This window comes from Cenococcum geophilum, assembly GCF_001692895.1.
Source record: "Cenococcum geophilum 1.58 unplaced genomic scaffold K441scaffold_45, whole genome shotgun sequence".
NCBI classification, from domain to species: Eukaryota; Fungi; Ascomycota; class Dothideomycetes; order Gloniales; family Gloniaceae; genus Cenococcum; species Cenococcum geophilum.
Window position 1 is genome coordinate 772,624 of NW_027137603.1, and position 20,411 is coordinate 793,034.

General features: G+C 48.0%; 7 protein-coding genes across 7 annotated transcripts; 5 read left to right on the forward strand and 2 right to left on the reverse strand.

Moving 5' to 3' along the window:
* K441DRAFT_617356 (cytochrome P450) lies at positions 1 to 2,333 on the forward strand. Its single transcript, XM_067645791.1, has 5 exons — positions 1 to 272; positions 348 to 603; positions 657 to 1,269; positions 1,336 to 1,469; positions 1,522 to 2,333. The coding sequence occupies exons 1-5, from the start codon at positions 135 to 137 to the stop codon at positions 1,962 to 1,964; spliced, it is 1,584 nt and encodes a 527-aa protein (XP_067500248.1). The 5' UTR covers positions 1 to 134; the 3' UTR covers positions 1,965 to 2,333.
* Positions 2,334 to 3,031: 698 nt separating this feature from the next.
* K441DRAFT_578268 (putative choline transport protein) lies at positions 3,032 to 5,162 on the reverse strand (the record flags this gene model as incomplete). The annotated part of the gene is made up of 8 exons (XM_067644283.1): positions 3,032 to 3,192; positions 3,297 to 3,533; positions 3,584 to 3,695; positions 3,745 to 3,932; positions 3,989 to 4,556; positions 4,625 to 4,707; positions 4,866 to 4,918; positions 4,987 to 5,162. 8 exons carry the CDS (start codon positions 5,160 to 5,162, stop codon positions 3,032 to 3,034), a joined length of 1,578 nt encoding a protein of 525 aa, XP_067500249.1.
* Positions 5,163 to 8,660: 3,498 nt separating this feature from the next.
* K441DRAFT_234108 (uncharacterized protein) lies at positions 8,661 to 10,127 on the forward strand. The gene is made up of 5 exons (XM_067640669.1): positions 8,661 to 9,170; positions 9,238 to 9,411; positions 9,470 to 9,713; positions 9,766 to 9,808; positions 9,870 to 10,127. The coding sequence occupies exons 1-3, from the start codon at positions 9,028 to 9,030 to the stop codon at positions 9,684 to 9,686; spliced, it is 534 nt and encodes a 177-aa protein (XP_067500250.1). The 5' UTR covers positions 8,661 to 9,027; the 3' UTR covers positions 9,687 to 9,713; positions 9,766 to 9,808; positions 9,870 to 10,127.
* Positions 10,128 to 11,149: 1,022 nt separating this feature from the next.
* Positions 11,150 to 13,215, forward strand: K441DRAFT_234110 (uncharacterized protein). The gene has a single exon (XM_067640670.1). The coding sequence runs from the start codon at positions 11,460 to 11,462 to the stop codon at positions 12,807 to 12,809; it is 1,350 nt and encodes a 449-aa protein (XP_067500251.1). The 5' UTR covers positions 11,150 to 11,459; the 3' UTR covers positions 12,810 to 13,215.
* Positions 13,216 to 15,828: 2,613 nt separating this feature from the next.
* K441DRAFT_665701 (uncharacterized protein) lies at positions 15,829 to 16,308 on the forward strand. The gene has a single exon (XM_067649537.1). The coding sequence runs from the start codon at positions 15,866 to 15,868 to the stop codon at positions 16,082 to 16,084; it is 219 nt and encodes a 72-aa protein (XP_067500252.1). The 5' UTR covers positions 15,829 to 15,865; the 3' UTR covers positions 16,085 to 16,308.
* Positions 16,309 to 16,317: 9 nt separating this feature from the next.
* On the reverse strand, positions 16,318 to 17,314 carry K441DRAFT_665702 (glycoside hydrolase family 79 protein). The gene is made up of 2 exons (XM_067649538.1): positions 16,680 to 17,314; positions 16,318 to 16,624 (listed from the first exon to the last, which is right to left on the reverse strand). The coding sequence occupies exons 1-2, from the start codon at positions 16,875 to 16,877 to the stop codon at positions 16,577 to 16,579; spliced, it is 246 nt and encodes an 81-aa protein (XP_067500253.1). The 5' UTR covers positions 16,878 to 17,314; the 3' UTR covers positions 16,318 to 16,576.
* A 1,544-nt stretch (positions 17,315 to 18,858) lies between these two features.
* Positions 18,859 to 20,166, forward strand: K441DRAFT_680139 (arsenical-resistance protein ACR3; the record flags this gene model as incomplete). Its single annotated transcript, XM_067651344.1, has 3 exons — positions 18,859 to 19,024; positions 19,062 to 19,226; positions 19,280 to 20,166. The coding sequence occupies 3 exons, from the start codon at positions 18,859 to 18,861 to the stop codon at positions 20,164 to 20,166; spliced, it is 1,218 nt and encodes a 405-aa protein (XP_067500254.1).
* Positions 20,167 to 20,411: the final 245 nt, after the last annotated feature.

Sequence of the window (20,411 nt, forward strand, 5' to 3'; positions counted from 1 at the left end):
CAACAAGATGCGATGCGAATACTCAAATAGCTTTCTTGTTCACGTTATCCAAGAAAAAAGGGCGCTCCCCAGATAACTGTGGACATCCACAAATACGGTCTTAGGGTTTTCAATCCCTATGCGGTAGCCTCACCATGCAACAATCTCCCTTCGCCCAAAGCCTTGACAGCTTCTCACCCTCGAGTCTCGTACGGTTGCTTCCTTATTTAGTGCTTCTTCTACTGGGGGCACAATTCATATACTACTTAATTACGACCTTTTTAGAGTATCGGGTAGGTAGGAGCAGAGAAAGATGGCTCCTAGCTCCTGTTCTTGACGAACACCGTTTTATCTAACGTTTTTCGAAGGCCGATCTCGCATTTGGAGCCCGCCATGGCTGCCAACCTCCACCTCAGCTTCCCAACAGATGGCCACTAGGTGTTGATCGCTTGAAGGAACTATGGGACTCAAACAGGGACGGGCGATTGCTTGCATTTCTTTGCTCAGTCGCAGTTGACTATGAACCACGCAATAACTTGTCTCAATTCATGTTGATTGGACCTCGCGTCTTTCATACGTTGCACCCGAAAAATGTGGAGGCAGTTTTATCAACTAATTTCATAGGTAATGCGCCACAGACTATTTTTCGAATTACGACACTAAGAACATCAATTTAGATTACGGTTTCGGCGTTCGTCGGGGAGTTTTCGCTCCTCTCCTGGGTAACGGCATCTTCACTCAAGAAGGCCATTCTTGGAAGCATTCCAGGGAGCTCCTGCGGAAGCAGTTTGCTCGGACACAATACCAGAATCTAGACCACTTTCAGGAGCATGTTGACAACTTAATAACACGCTTACCCTCTAACGGCGTTGTTGATCTGCAACCCTTGTTTTTCAGCCTCACTATGGACGTAGCAACGGCCCTGCTGTTTGGCAGATCGGTGTACAGTTTGAAGGCGGATGAGGCCTATGACCGGGAGAATAGACTGTTTGCGGAAAGCTTCAATATAGCTCAAGAGGGTCTAGCAAAGCGCTTTCGAATTGCTCCCTGGCACTTTCTCTACAATCCTCCAGAATTCAGGCGTGCATGCTCAATCGTGCATCGTTTCGTCGAGGGTTATATTCAGGAGAGGAACCAACTACGGGAAAACAACATTAAAACAGAGCATCTCTATGGCTTCCTTAACCAGGTTGAAGAAGAATCAGTGACTAACGAGGATCTTCGTGATCAACTACTCAATGTTCTCCTAGCTGGGAGGGATACGGCGGCTTGTTGTTTGTCTTGGACATTGTACGTGCTCCGTGTGAGTGACCCTGTTAGCTTACAATGCTAATCGGCATCTTATCTCCCCTTTAGTCGCCTTCTAGTACGCCATCCTAAAACATTGGAACGGCTCCGGAGCGAAGTTCGCTCAGTTATGGGAGACAGAAAACATGCAAGCCGAGAAAACGTCCGGAAAATGCCATACCTTGCGAATGTTATCAGAGAAAGTAAGATGATTTGCATTGATAGTTTTATCTCTCATCTAACAAAATCCCAAAGGCCTCCGTCTCTATCCTCCAGTTCCCCTAAATAACCGAACGGCGCTAAAAACAACTATTCTCCCTACTGGAGGCGGACCGGATGGAAATTCTCCAATCCTTGTCAGACGGGGTGAGGTTGTGATATTTTCGCAATACGTGAACTCGCGCAAGAAGAACCTCTACGGCGAAGATGCATACGAATTTTGCCCCGAGAGATGGGAGACCGGGGAGCTTGCAAGCGCTGGATGGGCATTCTTCCCTTTCAATGGAGGTCCACGTATTTGTTTGGGCCAAGATTTTGCCTTGATGGAAGTATCCTACGCTATTATCCGACTGCTACAGGAGACCTCGGATATTTTCCTACCTTTAGGCGAAAACGTTGAGAAAACTGGAACGGAACGGCAGAAGCTCACACTAGTGCTCTCAAGTGCTGATGGGTGCAGAGTTCACGTTCGGAGATGATGCAAGGGAAAAAGCCAAAGCTCGGGAAGGGAGTAATTCAGAAATAGGACCGAAGGGAAGCAAGTACGTCAGTTAGGGCCACGATACTAGAAGCAATTACTAGTCGGAATGTGCTCTTCACACGTTTGTTTCTCTTTCAGTTATCACATCCGCTTCATTTCAAAGGCACAAGGCAGTGAACAACGCGGTAATTGGGCCGGGCATAAGAAAATGCAACTTCCTAAAATACATAAAACTGTGGCTAAATTATTCGGTCTGTCCATTTATTGCTAGCACACATGTCCAAATATGTATTTGAAGATAGATATCTGAAGCAACAACGAAACTTAACGGCGTTCTATTACGGCGTAAAGACGATGTCTATTAGTCAGAAGGTATTTCACAGCCTTATTGCGGAACGCTTTCCATTTAAGGCTCTTCCTACAGAGGCTATGTCCCTCCATCCTAATGTTACGCTGGCATCCCCTAACTATTTTTAACTCTTCTAGGGCCGAACCTTTCAGCCGTTGTCAGTCGTGTCTTGGGCGCCATCGCCTTTGTGATTAACGCCTATAGTAACACTGCTAGCATGAAATGCGGTATTGACCAAGCACCGTGACAACAAAGTGGTGATTGAAGCTAGCCTAGTTCTATTTCCACCTCCCTAGGGCTATAAATCTCCTTATTGTACTCTCGAATCTTGAGCCTCGATTTTGTGAGGGTGCTCTCTTGTCTTGCGCCGCTTCCGTTTAGGAGCCCTCCCCGTCGACAGCACTTGCACTCGCAATACCTCATCTACTAAGAATTATTTTGATGCGTTTAATTTACAACCCGTTGTTGACTCTTGACTAGGATCCTAAGTGCAAAATTATATAGCTCGCTTCCAGCGAGTATGAGGCATCTTGCTAAAATGAATGGGATGGAGCACGTATTAAAAGTTCCTGCGGGGAAATGCAAGGGGGCGAAGCCAGAAATAGGACGTATTATAAACGTATCCGCAATAATAGCGTTCGATGTGAGTCCTATAGCAATACGCTGGTGATATAATACCCAAACATTTCTTTCGTATCCAAAAATAGGAAGCAGCTTTAGCTCTTCTCCACGCCATCGATATACAAACTTGCAAGTTTTGGACCAGGATACTTGGTGAAGCCGTGTATGAACCACCAGATAGTAGTGAGAACTAATACCCCCACCAAGATCACACTGTTGTAGTTCATTGCTTGGACGGTGGTAGGCATTGCGTACGCTACATTATTAAGCATTGTTAGCCATATCAAAATTGTGCGGGGAGCTTGCTGAACCCAAGGAACACCTACGGAAGCAAAACATGTGAACCCAAGGAACACCTACGGAAGCAAAACATGATGTTGAAGAATATTATGAGTACAACAGCTATGCCATTGATGGCAAAGCCTGCAGAGCCCATCCAGAATGGGCCAGGGGGGATGTTCTTTCTTCCAGTGAGAAGATGCGGTGCGATTGCCAGTGCATAGGAAGTCGTGGTGAGGATAATGAAAGAGCCAGCAAGATCTGAGAAGGCAGTTTTGCTCCCGAGAGGAATAGCTCCCAAGGCTGTGCAAAGAACAGCTGTAGTCGTTGATTAGATTTTCCTATTGCGGAGGATATGTCAAGCTTACCGGCGAGAAGAGTGGCTGGAATAGGACAACTGAGTCTCTCATTTACATTGGTAAAGAAGTGCGAAAAGGGCGTAGCATTATCTCGTGCAAGAGCCCACCAGATGCGACTAACCTGCTATCATATCAGAATGCCGCTTTAGCATTTATAGATGATCACTCACAGTCAAGAAAGTGCCAATAACGCAAATTAAGAGCGAAAGGAAAATTATGAAGAGAAGACCAAAGGTGCCACCCTTGTTTCCGGTAGCCTGAGCATAAACTGCTGCAAGAGGGAAGGAGCCATTGCTATTCAAGACGGCGTCCAGGTCCGAGATTGAGTAGAGGATTGCAATGGCATAGCAGAAAGACGCTACACGGGCCCGTTAATTACTGATATATCGTTAAAACAGAATGCATGACACTCACTCAAGAATCCCAAAATGATCTGTGCCGCAACTCCTTTTGGTAAATCCGTTTTGGGATTTGGAAACTCTTCCGCCATGTGCGTGATGGCATCCACTGTACCAATTGTGAACGCGCCGTTAAGAACACCGGTCAGGAAAGCTACACCACTACTCCACCCTGTTTGGTTTGACCAGTCTTTCCACACGAAAGAATTGCTAGCATGGGTTTTCGGCATCGCAGCAACAACGATGATAGTCACCAGACCGCCGATAAGGACTAACACGAGGCCAACATTCTGAAGGTAGGGAATGAACCGATTCCCAAAAATAACAATGGCAGTGCAGACCCAGGTAATGAGTAGGAAGGCAACATATACATGCCAAGGTTGAATTGCTAAGTCGGGGTGGAAAACAGCGTACATCTGGACAGCGACATTGGAGACGATCTGCACGATAGATGCCAAGTCAAAAATCCAACCGAAGAAATTCAGCGACCCTGTGAAGAAGCCGAGAATACGCCCATACTTAGGACCAGGAGTGACCGAAGCCCAATGGTAGACGCCTCCTGCTGAGGGTATAGCTGATGCCAACTATGTTAAATGGATTTTAGTGAGCGCCGTGGAAAATTACGCCCAAACCTTTGTTGAGAAACACTCACCTCTGCAATACATGCAGCAATCAAGCCATAGTAGGAACAAGCTACTATAAGCTCATAAAGGATACCAGGGGGGCCGCCGTTAACTACGATACTATTAGTCCTAGAAAAATATAAAAGTCCCGGTTGTGGGTTGCAGATCGGTGGTCTTGGCAAAACCGGTCTTGCGCATTCCTCCTACTTGCACAGCAAGGCTGGAGTCTCGTATCTGCAACTTACAACCTGCGATAATTCCGAGACTTACATATTGCGACTGCAATTGAGCCCCCTAATGCTATCCACGCATTATCAATCGTCCTGTAGGAAGCCGAACGACATTAGTACAATATCCCACGTCCAAGATTACTTTCATAGGACCATCTCACAATGCCAAGCCGCATATTCCAAGCAAGCCATACTGCCGCTGGAGCTGGTCTTTATGACCAGAGGCGTTAATGGGAATCCCTTGCTCGAAGCTCACAACAGTTCCCCTCCTCTTTTCAAATTCTTCTTCAACGCTGGGCTTCCTTCCGCTGACCTGCTGAGGCTCAGAATCGAGCATTGCGGAGATGGCGTTCGTTCTTGGCTTCTGTCCTAAGCTTTGCTGGCAGTTAGGGAAGGAGAAGCTTTCTTATGTAGACGCGTCGTACGCGGGCATTGGAAAAAAAAGAAAAAACCCTCTCAGTCTAGACTATCACCAATTTTTGCGTCTAATCTTTGAGGGCGATGGTCGACAATAAGAATGATGCCGGACCTGCAGCTAGGGAAACTAACCAGACAAATATACAAGCGTCATCGTGATAAGGCAGTTTAACGTGGCATTCTTACGCGATTCCACCACTTGCAGGATTTGAAGTTGCTTATCTTGAGAAAGGAAGTTACCTAAGCTCCCCGTTATCTGGAACGCCAGACGTGCCGTCGACGCTTCGCTAGATCGTGGGGTAGCATGGCCATGGACATAGCTTTGTCTCCGAGAAAGAAGCCAATTGTAGGGGTTCAGGGGGTCGCTTCGACATGCTGACGGGCCTCTTATTGGCTGATGCTGCATTAGAGGACAAGCGTTTCCGATCGTAGTCCCGTTTCATGCAGCAGCCATTTTAAACCGGGAGACCAGCATTTTAATAACTTCGGTAGCTAAGAAACTCAAGGAACTGCGTTCGCCATTCAATGGTATTCGTGGTAATAGTATTTGCTCATTTACCAAATAAAATCCTTTTTGAGAACATGTATGTTACTAAAGTCGTCGAAGATGGACCCACGAAGAGAGTGCGACCCTTGCGCAGCTTGAGCCCCAAGAAAAATTCTTTCGTCTCCAAGCTCTTCACTATTCTCCACGGGGCCGCCTCAACGTGATACTAAGTACGAGGAGTGCCGTAGGGCAGAGGGGCTGAGCTGAGAGCTTAAACGGTCAGTAAAAGCCTGAGAGTTCAGTAAAGCGCATTAAGAAGCAGCTGCTAATGATTAGAGTAGTCAAACGTTGCGATGGCGTGTTGCGGTCTCTTTGAGCGCTCCTCGAAGTTCAGTCAAATAAGTCGCATACCATCTAAGAAGCTGTAGGACGAAAACTTGAAGTGGCGTTGAGAGACCTTCAAGAATTGATTGCCGAGTTGTTTTCTGGGTAGCTAAGGCAGCTCTGGTAGCTCCACCCCTTGCCGATCGCGTCTCTCTCGCCGAGTCGCCGTTTTCATAATATATCTCGGAAAATCACTCAAAGAGCGATATACTAGGTTATACGGGAAGAAGCGTGGATTCAAGTGGGTACAACGCATGTCGTCGGGAACGAAGATTTGTGCGCTCCGGTGCCGTCTCGTACGACCTCAGTAGCCGGGAAACCTTCGAACTCCTCGGACACAGGTGGTAACCGCTTCGTCTTCATCGTTGAATGAAAGCGGTACCGACCACACCTTACACTGATTGGGAACGAATCGGCAGGACTCCATCATTTGAACCGCCTTTGTCACACGGCCGGAGATACGCAGCCTAAAAAATCGCACCAAGGTCATGGTTGAGGAATATTAGGTCCTTCTCCATCGGATTATATGCTTTCACGCCCTTTGCTTACAGATTTCGATTCCCTTTATTTGGGTGGTTTCTTTCCTAGAATCCATCTGTGGGGATAGTGGGGTTTTCTTCCCAGTCTGGCTCAAAGCTTCACTCGCCTTTCTCATCTCGGAATCCCCATACAAATTTATGCTTACACAGTCTCGCGTTCCTAGGTCTGAACTCTACGATGTAGCTGACGAAGCAGCGTAATCTGATCCGAAGTGTTCATCAAGTGCCAGAGGGCATTTGCATGAGCACTACGCTATGGGCTGAGGGCGGAGTTGCGAAAATTGAATAGACCCGTACCCAGCGAATAACTCACCCAGCTGTCAGGTCGCGATGCTAAGAGGCTAAAGAATTCTCTTCGACATTCCTACACGTAAAACTACTAAAGGCCTTTGAGCTCTCTTCTACCGATATGACCTAAGTTTTATTAGCTCACCACATATATTACCCCAGAAATCATATATTCGGTTCATTTCAATTCCCCTAGGTGATCTCAACCTATCCGTATATAAAAGCTACCCTTCCTCAACCCGTTTACAACAATCAGGGAGATGCAGTATTACTTCAAGAAGACACTGGCTAGTACTTAGCACGATGCAACAGGAGTATTCCTAAGGGTTGAAAACCACAGCACCTATACCAACTCCTCAGAGTTCAAAGCAGTTGCTTAGAACACCATCATCAGGGAAGGGTAAGAGAGGTCATTTCTCAGAGCCTAATACGTGCATGGCAGATTCAGTGAATGGAGCCTTCATGGTAGCAGCTTCTTCGACATGGATGCAGCTGAAGGTGTGACCTTTACCTGTCAAAGTTAACGCGTACAATGGGTAGGAAGATTAAGCTTACGGCGAGAACGTCATCATTCACACTGTTGGAGGTAGAGGCGAGATCTCTACAACTGCTGCAGTCGAGAGGCCCTGGAGAGTACAAAAAGGTACTTGACGTGCGGGTGTGTAATCATCTAGGCTCTAAGGGGGGATATTTGTCAATAGATAAGGCTTTGGTGCTTTGGGTTATTTCTTGCCTTTATTGGAAATGAATAAGCATTCTCTTGAAAGTTCCATCCAAGGCCAAAAATAGTGAGCCGAAGCACCCGTCTAACGGTCAGCATGTTCCCCCACTCTCGCGCCCCATCGTAGTGAGACGAGCCTCTTCCATGCCCCGTGCCTCTATTCTCAGCACATCATTTCTACTGTTAACACAATTCGACGGATAATCTAGATAGTGGCATGACGTTCTCGAAGGAACCGAAGAGCATTTCAAATTATAGCTCAGAGACAGCATCGAAGACGATAAAGAAGGATATCTCATACGGAAAACCGTTGATTCAAAGCCAATTATGAGAAAAGCTTCGTACTCCTCGGACGCCGTTCTAGAGAAATCTATATCATAGAAGCAAGTCTCTCGAGAGCCGAGTCCCTGAATGGAACCCTCGGAATATTCCCCCGCTAGCCTACTAGCGACCGACGCTGCAGCGGCCACGCCTACGCTACTGTACCAGCAACCACCTTTTACACTCACAGCGCCTTTAACAGCTAGGCAGTTTCCTGAGGATACTCGGGCTCGCTGGCCTTGGTTGTATGTTAGACTCATTATAAAAGCGCTAAATCTTGAGCACAACAAAGCCGGGGAGAAGGAGCCCATAAACGTGCGTCCCACGCTACGCTTCTAATGAGGCAGCCGGAGTCTCAGGTTACAATGAGTAACGCTCGGAAGCAAACGACGGAGACGGCGACGAGACGCATTATTCGAACGCCCGCAGTTAAGGATGTGGAAAGGTCAGAGTAAAAGATACTTAAGGTTTGAACTAACGCCCTCACGTGGTGTTCTAGCGTTGGGTTCCAATCCGTCGGGCAAGTCGGCCTTCACTATCGCGACGTCACGAATTATGACACGAAGAGGCGTCATAAGATGGAACGTATCAGATCTTGAGAAAGGGCAAAATCCGAATCTCGATGGCCGAAAGCGCGCTTTCTGCACGGTACCTCGCTCGCTCCCGCAGCGAACCACTGCACGCTCGGCCACGTCATGGATCAACAAACGGCAATGCCACAAAAGCTTAACTGCCCCTCTCCAATCCCCAGCAGAGTTTGTCTATCTGGACAGCAGGAGGGCGGGGAGTGAGGCTTGATCACGCGTACTCATGGCTGGCATTTTCTTAGTGGTGTGATTTTAGGCCGTAGAAGCCTTTCGACCATCAGCTGAGGAAGTCCCTCGTGTGCACTTCAAATTTCCAGAAAGACTCCAGACCTGCGCTCTAAGGACATGTAGATTTGATCTTTGATTATTCGGTGTAAATGTATTGTTACAATCAACAAATGTCAATTTGTTTATTCTGCCTCTGACCCTCATATTTACAAGTTGTGCTTCTCATCAAGATGAATGCAACAGGCTTACAAGTACCATCTACGAACAAGTTCTCACAAGCTCCGGCGGCAAACAGCGCAATTAGCGGCAGCACAGCACTTGCAATTGTGCTGCCGTCGCTATTTGCAATCATTCTCATTACCCTTCTCGTGATGTGGGCATAATCTTACAACAAGTCTCTAATGCCTGCTTCCTATGGCTGATTTTGTCTGCGTTCACAGAACATTCGTCCTGCCGCGGATTGATCCAGCAGGGACAGCTGAGTCGAAAGAAGAACGCCAGAAGAAGCGCATGGCGAAACTCGACAAATCTGTGAAGGCACAAAATTTCCAAGACTGGATGTCAAGACAAAGCGAGGAGCATCCGGATTTGGCCATCACGAGAATGCCGCTTTGGTAAGCTAAGACTTCCTAGAGAAGGGCCGAAACATGGCTAACGGATCCGCGTTTACAGTGTGATTTGCTTGGAGGAGATTGAAGAGGCAGCGCAGATCCGGGGGTTGGGCTGCTTGCATGTCTTCCATCAGCAGTGTCTGGATGATTGGTTTTCCCGATGGAACGAGTACTGTCCTCTCTGCCACCGTCCTATTCTACAGTCACCGAAAGGTGCGGCAACAAGTGGTCGAGGCGATGAGAACCCCAGAACGTTGTCAGCAGCTACGATGGTGTGAAACTAGAGTCTCTTAAGCTGAGTAGTGGTATTCTGGAGAATTTTTTTGTAATAGAGAAGCGAGTCTGAGGGTAAACTAGGCTTTATGGCTAGTTCTCAGGCGAAGTCACCATTGTCTAATTGGTAAGAATTTGACTTTTTCAGCAACGCAGAGCAAAGAGCATAACGGAGTAATAGAGGCAAGGCTCAAACAAGCATCGGTCACACAGAGGGACGAAGCTTAGTATTTGGATGCTATTCGACTGGTTGCCAAGATGGAGTAACGTTGTAAAAGAGAGGGAAAAGAGGTGTATTTCAAGTCAGTCGCAGTTAGCACCCCTAGGTGATAATAGGCACCCGGGCAAACTTAGAAGTAAGTAGAGGGCAGAAACGTTGTAAAATTCTTGGTGTCATTTCAAGTCGCTTGGACTATCTTCATCAGATCCGCCCATTCCGCAAATTGCGTTAGTTACCAGCAAATCCTTGGATGCAATAATTAACGGTTACGGCATTTTCACCTACAGCAGGGGTCTTATTGACATGATTCGAGCTCCGGAGATTAAAATGCAAAATTTGCTTACCAAGGTCATTTGCTATGTGCCGATGCAATTGTCGCCACAGTTTAGGCTCATGACCGGAATGCTAGTCTCATGAGCGTGCGAGAGTGGGCTTATGCGACTTCACAATTCCAGCCCAGGGTGGAAATAAAATTGGCAGTTTCACTGGCGCTTCTACTTCCAGCAATATACAGGCCTAGGTTGGAGAAGCATATGGATCAGTCTTCGCGTTCTCAACTGGAGAATATTCGAACGATTATCTCCAACGGAGCTTGGAAGGGTCTGGGTTGAAATTGCGGCGTGTAGTTCTGGTACTCTTGTCGGGGCGGGGATGCGGTATTCCCATAATGGTGGATAAGGACATGTCCCAGGCCTTGATCTGGGCACGTAGACCTCGAGCGCTGCACAAATTCCTGAGATGGGTTTCGACTGCTGATCGCTTGGCGACGGCGTCCCTTGCCCCGTGCGTCCGCCACAGGCTTATCACCCAAGCGACAGGGGGCTCGTGAGGGGCACTCGCAGCCTCGCGGTTCCGTCTCTTGAATGCTTGACAGTCGTCCAGTGTCGCGATGGCGATAGAAAGCCTTCAAGTACCAAAGGCGCAGGACCCAGGGCATTAATACAAAGGCAGCAATGCGGCTACTGAGGAGCAGCCCTGGACCGTCGGTGGGTGTTCAAAGACGACAATTATGGAATCACGCCATATTTGCGTGTCGATCTTTGTATGTGGCCTGATCTCTCACAGGGCCCCTCCGAGCCCGATCGACCGTCTGCTTCCGATGCCACATTGGCACATTGGCACAGTAGTGCCTCGCTGCGACTACGGAAGCACAACAGACAGCCCAGAATAGCAACTAGAGCCTCTACCGTTCCCCAGCGCTTCCCGCCGAAGCATCCCCGAAGCATCCCGCTCTGTTGCGAAACCGTCCGTCTTCACCCATAAGCACATCTTCTCCCCTCTCCCCTGCCGGCCCAGCAAATGCCTTCCCGGACAGTAGCAAAATCTTTACAAGGGCTTATCCGCCTCCATCTCACCACTCTACTTGACCCCATCTTATCACAAGCACTAACAAGAATAATCTGAGGGCTTTCTGACCCTGCACCTGCCTTGGCAGTATCTACCCAGGTATATATCAGCCCAGTCTCATCATTTGGGGACAAGTACTTGGCGCTACTACCGTGCACACGCCTTTCTCTCCCGACCAGACTCTTCTTTGACGGATTCACCAGTGATCACTATGTCACTCAATTGGAGCGCCTTCCTCACCGATGCAGGCCTGAACCTACCGAACGATCGGTGGGCTGATACTCCACAAACAACCGCAGGGCGCTCGACTGACCTGCTACCTTCGACTACATCACAGCGCCAGTCACTTAGTCTCGCACTAGATTCATCCGATACCAACCCTCAAGAACCCTTCCGTCAAAGTAGTCAAGACTCATACTTGTCCGACGCCTACTACGGTCCGGGCGACTACTTTCTTAGCGATCTAGAAATCTTGCAACCGTTCGGTGACACCATTGGAGGCGCCAGTCACTCAACCTCAGAATCATCACCCGAACCCTCCACTGGCATTGCATTGACTGGCAGCACTCTCTTCCAAGACAGAATTTCTTCACGCTCTCAGACATCCTCTACAACCTCAGGTCAGTCTCCGGCAACCACCTCAGCGCAGAAACCCACGGTACAACGACCGCAAACTTTTCCAGCGGCGCAATATGAATCAACGCTCCCCAATATTCCAGAGTCTGCTTTTGTAGAGGATCTAACCTTTCCCAACGGACCTTTGGGGCTCCCCAACACCCAGACGAGCGTAATGGAAAACACATCGCGGTCAACAAGCGGAAACACCACCTCAAAACGGACCAAGGGACAGCAGGACTCTCTCTCCGCATGTTGGACATCCCCACTCTGCCCAAATCACAGCGATGACGGCCCCCCACCAAATCCTTCAAGTTGTGGAAGTGCCTGCGCACCCTTCCTATTCGCTCCAGAAAACAATCTTCCAACTCCAATGCCCGACTCGCAATTGCCAAATGAAAATACCAACGCACAGGAAATAACAGAAGGGATCGTAGAGATCCGCCCGCGGCTTAAGCGTAGCGAAAGCGAGTCATCTCGTGAGCCCTCGGGCCGTCAGTTCAGCAAGAGCACTTCCATCGACATTCTACCCAAGAGGGAGTCCTGCGAGGACTTGCCAGACCAGGTGCAATCGCAGCTGGCCGACGAAGCAAAGGGTAAAACGCGGCGGAGGCTACCGCACAACCAGATTGAGCGCAAGTATCGCGAGAGTCTGAACACACAGCTAGAGTCATTACGGCGGGTTGTACCAGCACTACAGCAAAAACAGCGCATGTGTGACGCCGCGGATATTGAGGACTTACCGGCACCATCAAAACCAAGCAAGGCGGTCGTTCTGGCCAGTGCAACTGCGTACATCAAGCAGATGGAGAAGGACAAGATGTCGTTACAAGATGAAAACCAGCTGCTTCGCTCCCGGGTCAAGGCTCTGCAAGCGCTCGTGAAATGCGACGACTGCTCGCTCATGCAGTATGTCAGGGATCTGAGGATCCATAACGTTACCTGAATCCAGGACGTTTCTCAGCAACTTTTTGCGGCAGAACGATGATGAGCTGCCATCAAGTTGATCTCCTCTCTGTGTCCTGCAGTTTTGCAACATCATAATTGCGTTTTTGTGGCGCTTTTGGGGCCGCATTTATTCCCTGGGGGATGGGTGTAAAAGTATCGAACCTAGGCTTTCGAGGCCGAAAGGGATAGGCCTCTTGATCTCTCCCGTGTTTAACATTTCGTTTCTCGTTTCTCTTATTGGGCCCGACTCTTGTACACCGGAGTTCATGGTAAAACGGTCAGCTACAACGCGTCTGCACAAAGCGCTGTGGGGAAACAATTGGCGGCGTTTAGGACATGTTTATAGGCAACCTTCTCTCATAGAATCTTGCTGGTTTACCTTTGCAAGATTTGGAGCTAAGAATAAATAACGAATGAGTTCAATTCATTGCCTGCAGTTTCCCTTAGCAATTTATATGGGGCCAATCTCTCAAATGTCAAAATAGCAACATCTCGCGCTCTCGTAATGTCCTGTAGATATGTTTATTATGCCCTCCCTCACGGCTCACAGTGCCATTTTTAAGTACTCTCTCACCAGGATTAGGATTTATCTCCACGAGCGTTTCTGCCAAATTATTGTCTCAATTTAGCGTCTTCGTCCAATGCTCCATTTCTCGTTATCTTCAGGCATTGCCAACACCGTCTTCCGTGCCATATTGTGCTATTGGAACACCCAATAGCCGTAACGCGTTTGCCTCGTTCTTTGAATCGTCCCTTGAATCGTCCCTTAAGTCGTCGTCCTAAGAAGCAATAACCACGAATCACCCTACTCAGCGATATTGTAAACAGCATTGGACCTGTTGACCACTAGGCTTCTTTGTAGAGGAATGACCTAGTGATCGCCCAGATTCACATGGTTCCCACGAGCGCTTCTTTGTAGAGGAATGACCTAGTGATCGCCCAGATTCACATGTGTCCCACGAGCTGGCGGACGGGATGGGATCAGCATCGTGGTCAGAGCTGGATTTTGTGGGTGAATCTGCGAGTATGGGAAGTCAGACAGACACTTCTGTGGTCACATAGGAAAGTGGCCATTTGTAGTTCTCAGAGGTCTAAGAAAAGGTAGTGTGTTCAATGGTTTGCCTAAATCTCCCTGCACTGTACCAGAGTAGACCTGGCACGAAAAACAGTTTAGCGTTGTTCGACGCAAGAATGAGAGATTCAAGAATGGGGAGGGAAATTATTTATTGGGGAAGAGGCAGAGTAAACGTACCATCCTAATCATCCTAATTATCCTCATAGCACTTGATGCTAGCCTTTTCCCGCTCAGAAGCCTCATCGCTGTTTCTACATGCCCAGAATGGGACGTCGTATGGTCTTCGGCTTCCTCCCGCGCAGTGTATGGATCGAAACTGGCATGCGGTTTTTTTTTTTTGAATATTCAAGATAGTGTTTCAATATGAAGTTCGAATGGTCTGATACCATTTGATCGCTCGTGGAGTACAAGATTCCAATTCCCTCCGTAGCGGTACGGCCTCCCCAGACTATATACTCATCCAACCCCGAGCCTCAGAGCTTGAGGATCCGGCATTAGGCTTACCACACCGCTGAAAATGTTACATTAACAATAGACGCATATATTACCCATGTTGAGCGACTTACCTCCGGTAAGTGTCGCTCACCTCAATGAGTAGAACCCACCTCAACGCCAGATTTACCAAGACTTACTAATTAGTCTATAATATAAATAAACCTTTATTTACTTAAACCTTATATTATATAAAAAAATTTGAAATTAAAATAAGTTTATAAATAAAGAAATAAAAAAGCAAGTACTTTTATTTGATAATATATTAGTAAAAAGTAAGACTAGTAATTTCTTTAAAAGGAAAAATATTTTTAGATTTATTTAGGTTTTTAAATAAATCTAACGTTGAGCTGGGTACTAGTCGCTGAGCTGGCCGGCACTTACCAGAGGTAAGTGCATTTGTGACAGCGGCACGGGTAGATCTCAAGAGGCTACCGGTGTCCTGATAGTTAGGTCATACTGCACTACCCCTATTTCGGAAATTTGGGAAAACTGGTTGCGGGGTCTCGATGGTCGGATGATCTACAGTTGGCGCTGATAATCCCATGGGGTGACATTCGCCTTAGTGTCAAGTTATACACAAGGGTCTAGGGGCTAGTGTCCGCCGTCGAGGCCACTGTTAGGTACACTACCTTATGACTCACCACCCTGTTTCTTGCCATCGTCTGTCTTACTACTTATTTCTATTACCTAATTCCATTACCTATTACCGACTGAGTAGCGACGTCTATAGTAGCAATCGTCGTCGTCAGCCTTTTGCCACCTATCTAGTGTAATAGTGAGTCTCTAGAGACCCTTGCAATGGAACAGAGTTCTCCTCAGTGACTTGTCCGTCGGACAGCTAGTAGGGATGCGACCACCCCAGACGTGACGGATACCACCACACTTTGAGATTGCATTAGTTATGGGCAGCCCCTAGTTAAGGCAAGGGAACTGGCTGGTTTAAAAAATGCTTCGTTATCCTATTCTCATAGGACTCAGCACTTTAGGATTAGATTAAGGCCAAATACAGACGATCACTGTAATTTCAAGTTACCATATATTAAATGTAAAACTAAAGGAGTTGAGTTTATGGTGAGAAGTAACCTCAAACATGTCCAGGCTTACTGACACTTCGTTATAATTACTGAAGGTCTGGCATACTCTTGAATGTCTCAAAATATGGCATGATCACCACCAAAAAGTCTAGTAGTTTCAGGAGCTTTTTACCTCCTTGCCTCTTTAGAGATCCAAGAATTATCTGACGTGGGGCCATACTCAGCGACCAATTTTGACCTCTCTAAAAAAGTCTTTCCTTTTTCAGGCTTAAGCGCAGTCTGTTTAAAAGACTGCAACACCTATCGACGGCGACCTTTACCTAGCCATATACTGCAAGGTGTTGCTTCCTTAATAATGTTCACTATGTTTGCATTCCTTCCAGGCTTCCGGAAGTATAAGCCTTACTAGCATTTGAAAGATTGAATAAGCCCCTTCCATCGCCCATCTGAATGCGTGGATTTTGGGCAATTATGAACGCCGTGTACAGCAGTCGGTTTCAACAGCATAACAGCAAAGATACTAGCGCAGCAGAGACACCAGTATTCCCTCCGTCGTCTTTACCTTTACATCGACCGTCCGATTTTCTACATCATGAACCGTCGTATCATTCCCTACCGGCACTGGAAGACCCTCGCTCTCATGACTCTACCTTTGACCAGCCCAGTTAACGTTATGCTGGCAGTACCACTGTCACCTGTTAGCCCCTGCACCCTAACCTTCTCGACTCCTCCCAATCCCCTAAGCGTGATATTGCGCTTCGGCCGCTCCGTCTCAGACTCCTTTGTCCAGAGCTCCTCATACAGAACCACGACCTGAACGCCAACGCTCACGGCGTACAAGCAGCTAGTCGGCGGTCCAGACAGCCGCTTCGAGCGAGGCCTGGAGCGCGTAGTCCTTGTGCCCCGTGCCGATGGCGGAGCCGACCCCGCCGAGGACGAACGGGATGGGGTCGGTGGGGTTCTCGAGGTAGTTGATCGGCCGTTGGAAGGCGCCTGAGGTCTTGGATGCCGTCAGCGTGTAGTTGAGCAGCGTGTCTTGCAGCGGGTCGCCGTCAAAGGTCTAGTAGTAGTGCTGCGATATGGCTTTGATCTTGCCGGTCTCGTCCGACAGGCCCGCGTTGAATCCGTCCTCTACTTTCCAGTCGGTGTTCGAGGAGAGGCTCAAGACCCAGAAATTCGGGCCCGCAGGAAAGGATAGGTTCCCGCTCGGTACGTTGGCGTAGTGTGTCCACTGACGCACGAAATTGCTGATGTTATATTTTAGGGGGCGGTTTGCGTTCGGGTACAGATTCGGCTCGTTGCCGATTTCTAGCGCGTCGAAGCCGTCTGCCATGTAATCAAGACTTGCGTTTGCGAATTCGGTGGCGTTGGAGAGGTTCTTCCTGGCTAAAGGGACCATTAAGGACCATTTGACCTGTTCTAGTAGTGTAAAGCTTTCGAACCACGAGGCGCTGAGAGTCATATTCGAGTGATAACCTTCATCTTTGTCCTCGGGGAAGGTAACCGCTTGGTTTTGGGATGGGTCAAATATAGAATGGTCACTGTGATCACTGTGAGTTCTGTGTCATAGTTAGACTATAGATGGAGAGCATTTACATACATTAATGTGCCTCCAGCGCGAATAGGCGGCGGCGATCCTGTTCTATTTGCTATTGTAGAGAACGTATTTAGAGAGAAGCTATTTTGGTGCGGTTTGTTGCCTAGTACGGTCAGCAGTTAAGTATGTTAGAGTCTCGAATATATGTATACTAGTATAGTCCGGAAATGATGCGGTTTCAATCCCGAAGCCGAGAAAATGGTGGCCGATAACGCCAGAGGCATTATTGGGGACTTGTGGTGATGAATTGATGCGGAGGGAATGTGCGTTTGGCATGAATGCCGAACAAAGTGCTGAGAATACAGAGGGCCGGGCTTAGTCATTTCGAGATATCGGAAGATGTAGAAAGGAAAGTCGTATCCGTTTTCAAAGGTGATTATTTAAATGATTAAACGCCGAGCGCTTTCTGAATGCGTGAAGGCAAGCTGATATACGTGATCCTTAGATGTGGCTATGGTTGCTGTGGTTGCAATTGTAACAATGAATGCGCTTAAGGCTGCTGCCAGTAGAAGCATTATAGAACCCTCGCGTATGAGAGGAGGACAGCGAAGGCCATCTGGCAGGGATTAGTTTGCGCCTTACGGGGCTGAACCTGGCTTCCTAGAGAGGATCGTCACAACCTGGAAACTCTTAACGCTGAGTTGCTGACAAAATAAGCAACGCATCTCAGCAATGACGCAGAACGAAAATTACAACACAGGTCTGGAACTAATCTCCACAAATATTCAAGGAATACTACAGATCTGCAATGGATGGGTATAACACGACGGAATGCAGTAAAATAACCTTATTACATTTTATCAAATATGTTAATTATACACACGGCGTGGCCGAGGTGGATTTAGTCCAACACTAGGACAATAGCACGAAGGAATAGGTAGCTACTTGGTATTAAACCCATGGTTATGCTCCACTTACCCCCTCGCAGATCTGTAAAACAAATGCTTGACCTAGATCGACGTATAATGAAAAGATGATCTAATGGTTGGCGCCTTCGAAGCCTAAGTAATGCTAGTCAGCTTTAGTTGCAAACGTAAACCAAGAGGATATGATGCGGACGCTTTAGAGGCCTTCGTCAGAAAAAGTGAGAAGAAATAATTGCTGTTTCCGAAACCATCGCCCTCGTCCAGCCTCCAAACTGTCCTGTGAGGATGCTAGGAAGCGGTAAAGGCTCTTATGGCCCCAGCTTTACTCATCATTGAAGGGAAAAAGTTTATGAGAACGTGAGAGAATAGCATATGCTTACTTCTAGACATCCTCAAAGGTAAATGCGGCACCTCGGACCCAGCATCGACACATGCCAAGAAGCCCCCAAAAAAAAAGACGCGCATGCAAAAACATACGACAGCCAGGATTCGCTAATGGTCACCCACTTAACTACTGATTGGCCGGTTACCAGCTTAGATAGGGCGGAGCGGACGGGACGCCTCGTTCTCTGGTACCTATGATCGTATGTGAAATGTAGACCGGGTTGTACAAATTTTAAAGGGAAAGAAGATGGCGAAATCTTTGATCACCATCAGGAAAAGCTTGCAGGTGGTTCAACAAGAGAGTAGCAGCTTCGGGAAGGCCACCGTGATGACATATCGCACTAATGTCCACTGTAAAACCTAACAGATGACACGCAAGATAATTTGGAGCGGTCAAGTTCTTGTCCGTAGATGCGATCATTCGCGGCGATATGTCACCGGGGGGCGAGAATGGGCGAGAAATTCTGCCACAAAGCTTGGCCTCGGTGACATTCTGCTCTCCTATCATTGGACTCTCAACAGTTTTCACTACAACATAAATACTCTTCGGGCAACAAGTATGGCCGGTGTTATTACTGCACTCTTCAGCCGCCAGAATGGATACTTTGGAGCATTCCGTTGCTTCAGATCCAAATCCTAGTGCTGGGCTTGGAAGGGGTTGTCAAGATGTGTCGTTAGGCGCGTTGGATGTCGAAAAAGGCGCCGGCGCGCCAGAGAGAGCGGAATCTTTAGGTCAGACAAGAATTACGCCTGTTCTACGCTGTGTGTTAGCTAATAAGGTAAAAAATAGGTGGCGAAGCTTCAGACGACCTCCCACCCCTTAAGGCATTGTCTTTCCTAGACAGATTTCTCGTCGTATGGATCATTCTTGCTATGGCGATCGGCATAATATTGGGCAGTACTGTGCACTCAGCTGGTCGCAGGTTGCAGGAGGATACATTTGTTGGCGTCAGCTTCCCCATAGGTATGTCGCTCTCTGGAATCCCGTCAGGATACTGCTAAACCTGGTGAATTTAGCCATCGGCCTCCTCGTCATGATGTATCCTATCCTCTGCAAAGTCCGCTTCGAAACCCTCCACCTACTTCTCCGTGAACGCGCCCTCTGGGTCCAGGTAGCTATATCTTTTGTGCTCAACTGGATCATTGCACCCCTCCTCATGGTTGGCCTAGCGTGGGCCTTCCTGCCCGACAGACAAGACCTCCGAGAAGGCTTAATATTCGTCGGAATCGCACGCTGCATTGCCATGGTGCTTATCTGGACAGACTTGGCCAAGGGTGATGGAGACTACTGCGCCGTACTTGTTGCCTTCAACTCGATCCTCCAAATCGTCCTCTTCGCCCCCTTCGCGGTCTTCTACATTAAAGTTGTCAGCAACTCCTCAAACAAGCTAACCGTAAGCTACACCAAGGTCGCAAACAGTGTAGCTGTCTTCCTGGGTATACCACTTGGCGCGGCAATCGTAACGCGTCTCGCGCTACGATCTGTTCTTGGGGAATCCAAGTACCAGAATTATTTCATTAGGTATATAAGCCCTTGGTCCCTCATCGGCCTGATCTATACCATCATTGTGCTTTTCACATCGCAAGGCGCACATGTCGCTAGCCAAATTACTTCAGTTCTGCGCGTTTGCGCGCCTTTGATTGTCTATTTCTTCGTCATGTTTAGCGCTACCGTATTCCTGTGCTGGAAACTCGGCTTTGGGTATCGCGTTAGCTGCACGCAGAGTTTCACTGCTGCGAGCAATAACTTCGAGCTCGCCATTGCGGTGGTGGTCGCCGTGTATGGTGCAGGAAGTGGACAGGCGTTGGCTAGTACGGTAGGCCCGTTGATCGAGGTGCCAGTGCTTGTGGCGCTGGTATACGTTTTGCAATGGACGAAGAGGAGGTTGGGTTGGAAAGGCTAGACTGGATCGCGGCAATGAGAGGCCTATGTGCTATAGATTATTAAATGGAATGAGTGATGCCATTACCAAAAGATGTTGATAATTACTGGACATGACTAGGTGTTTCGGTCATCTGAAAAGTCAGAGTGTGAAATCTAGTGGCCTGTAAGCTGCTTTCATAAAACACTTGAAATATATGACTCCTTTCCCGGCAATCCTAATCGACGATTGACTAGGCGGACATTAGTGTTGTGTTTTATTTGCAT

Bases quoted from the DNA above. Each gene is read 5' to 3' on its own strand.
- K441DRAFT_234108 (XM_067640669.1), top strand. From the start codon at position 9,028: ATGAATGCAACAGGCTTACAAGTACCATCTACGAACAAGTTCTCACAA. The intron at 9,171-9,237 runs GTGGGCATAATC...CTGCGTTCACAG, and splicing joins CTCATTACCCTTCTCGTGAT to AACATTCGTCCTGCCGCGGA. The intron at 9,412-9,469 runs GTAAGCTAAGAC...CCGCGTTTACAG, and splicing joins ATCACGAGAATGCCGCTTTG to TGTGATTTGCTTGGAGGAGA.
- K441DRAFT_665701 (XM_067649537.1), top strand. From the start codon at position 15,866: ATGCGTGGATTTTGGGCAATTATGAACGCCGTGTACAGCAGTCGGTTT.
- K441DRAFT_665702 (XM_067649538.1), bottom strand. From the start codon at position 16,877: ATGACTCTCAGCGCCTCGTGGTTCGAAAGCTTTACACTACTAGAACAG. The intron at 16,625-16,679 runs CTAAAATATAAC...ACGCCAACGTAC, and splicing joins ACCCGAACGCAAACCGCCCC to CGAGCGGGAACCTATCCTTT.
- K441DRAFT_234110 (XM_067640670.1), top strand. From the start codon at position 11,460: ATGTCACTCAATTGGAGCGCCTTCCTCACCGATGCAGGCCTGAACCTA.
- K441DRAFT_617356 (XM_067645791.1), top strand. From the start codon at position 135: ATGCAACAATCTCCCTTCGCCCAAAGCCTTGACAGCTTCTCACCCTCG. The intron at 273-347 runs GTAGGTAGGAGC...CGTTTTTCGAAG, and splicing joins CGACCTTTTTAGAGTATCGG to GCCGATCTCGCATTTGGAGC. The intron at 1,270-1,335 runs GTACGTGCTCCG...TCTCCCCTTTAG, and splicing joins TGTTGTTTGTCTTGGACATT to TCGCCTTCTAGTACGCCATC.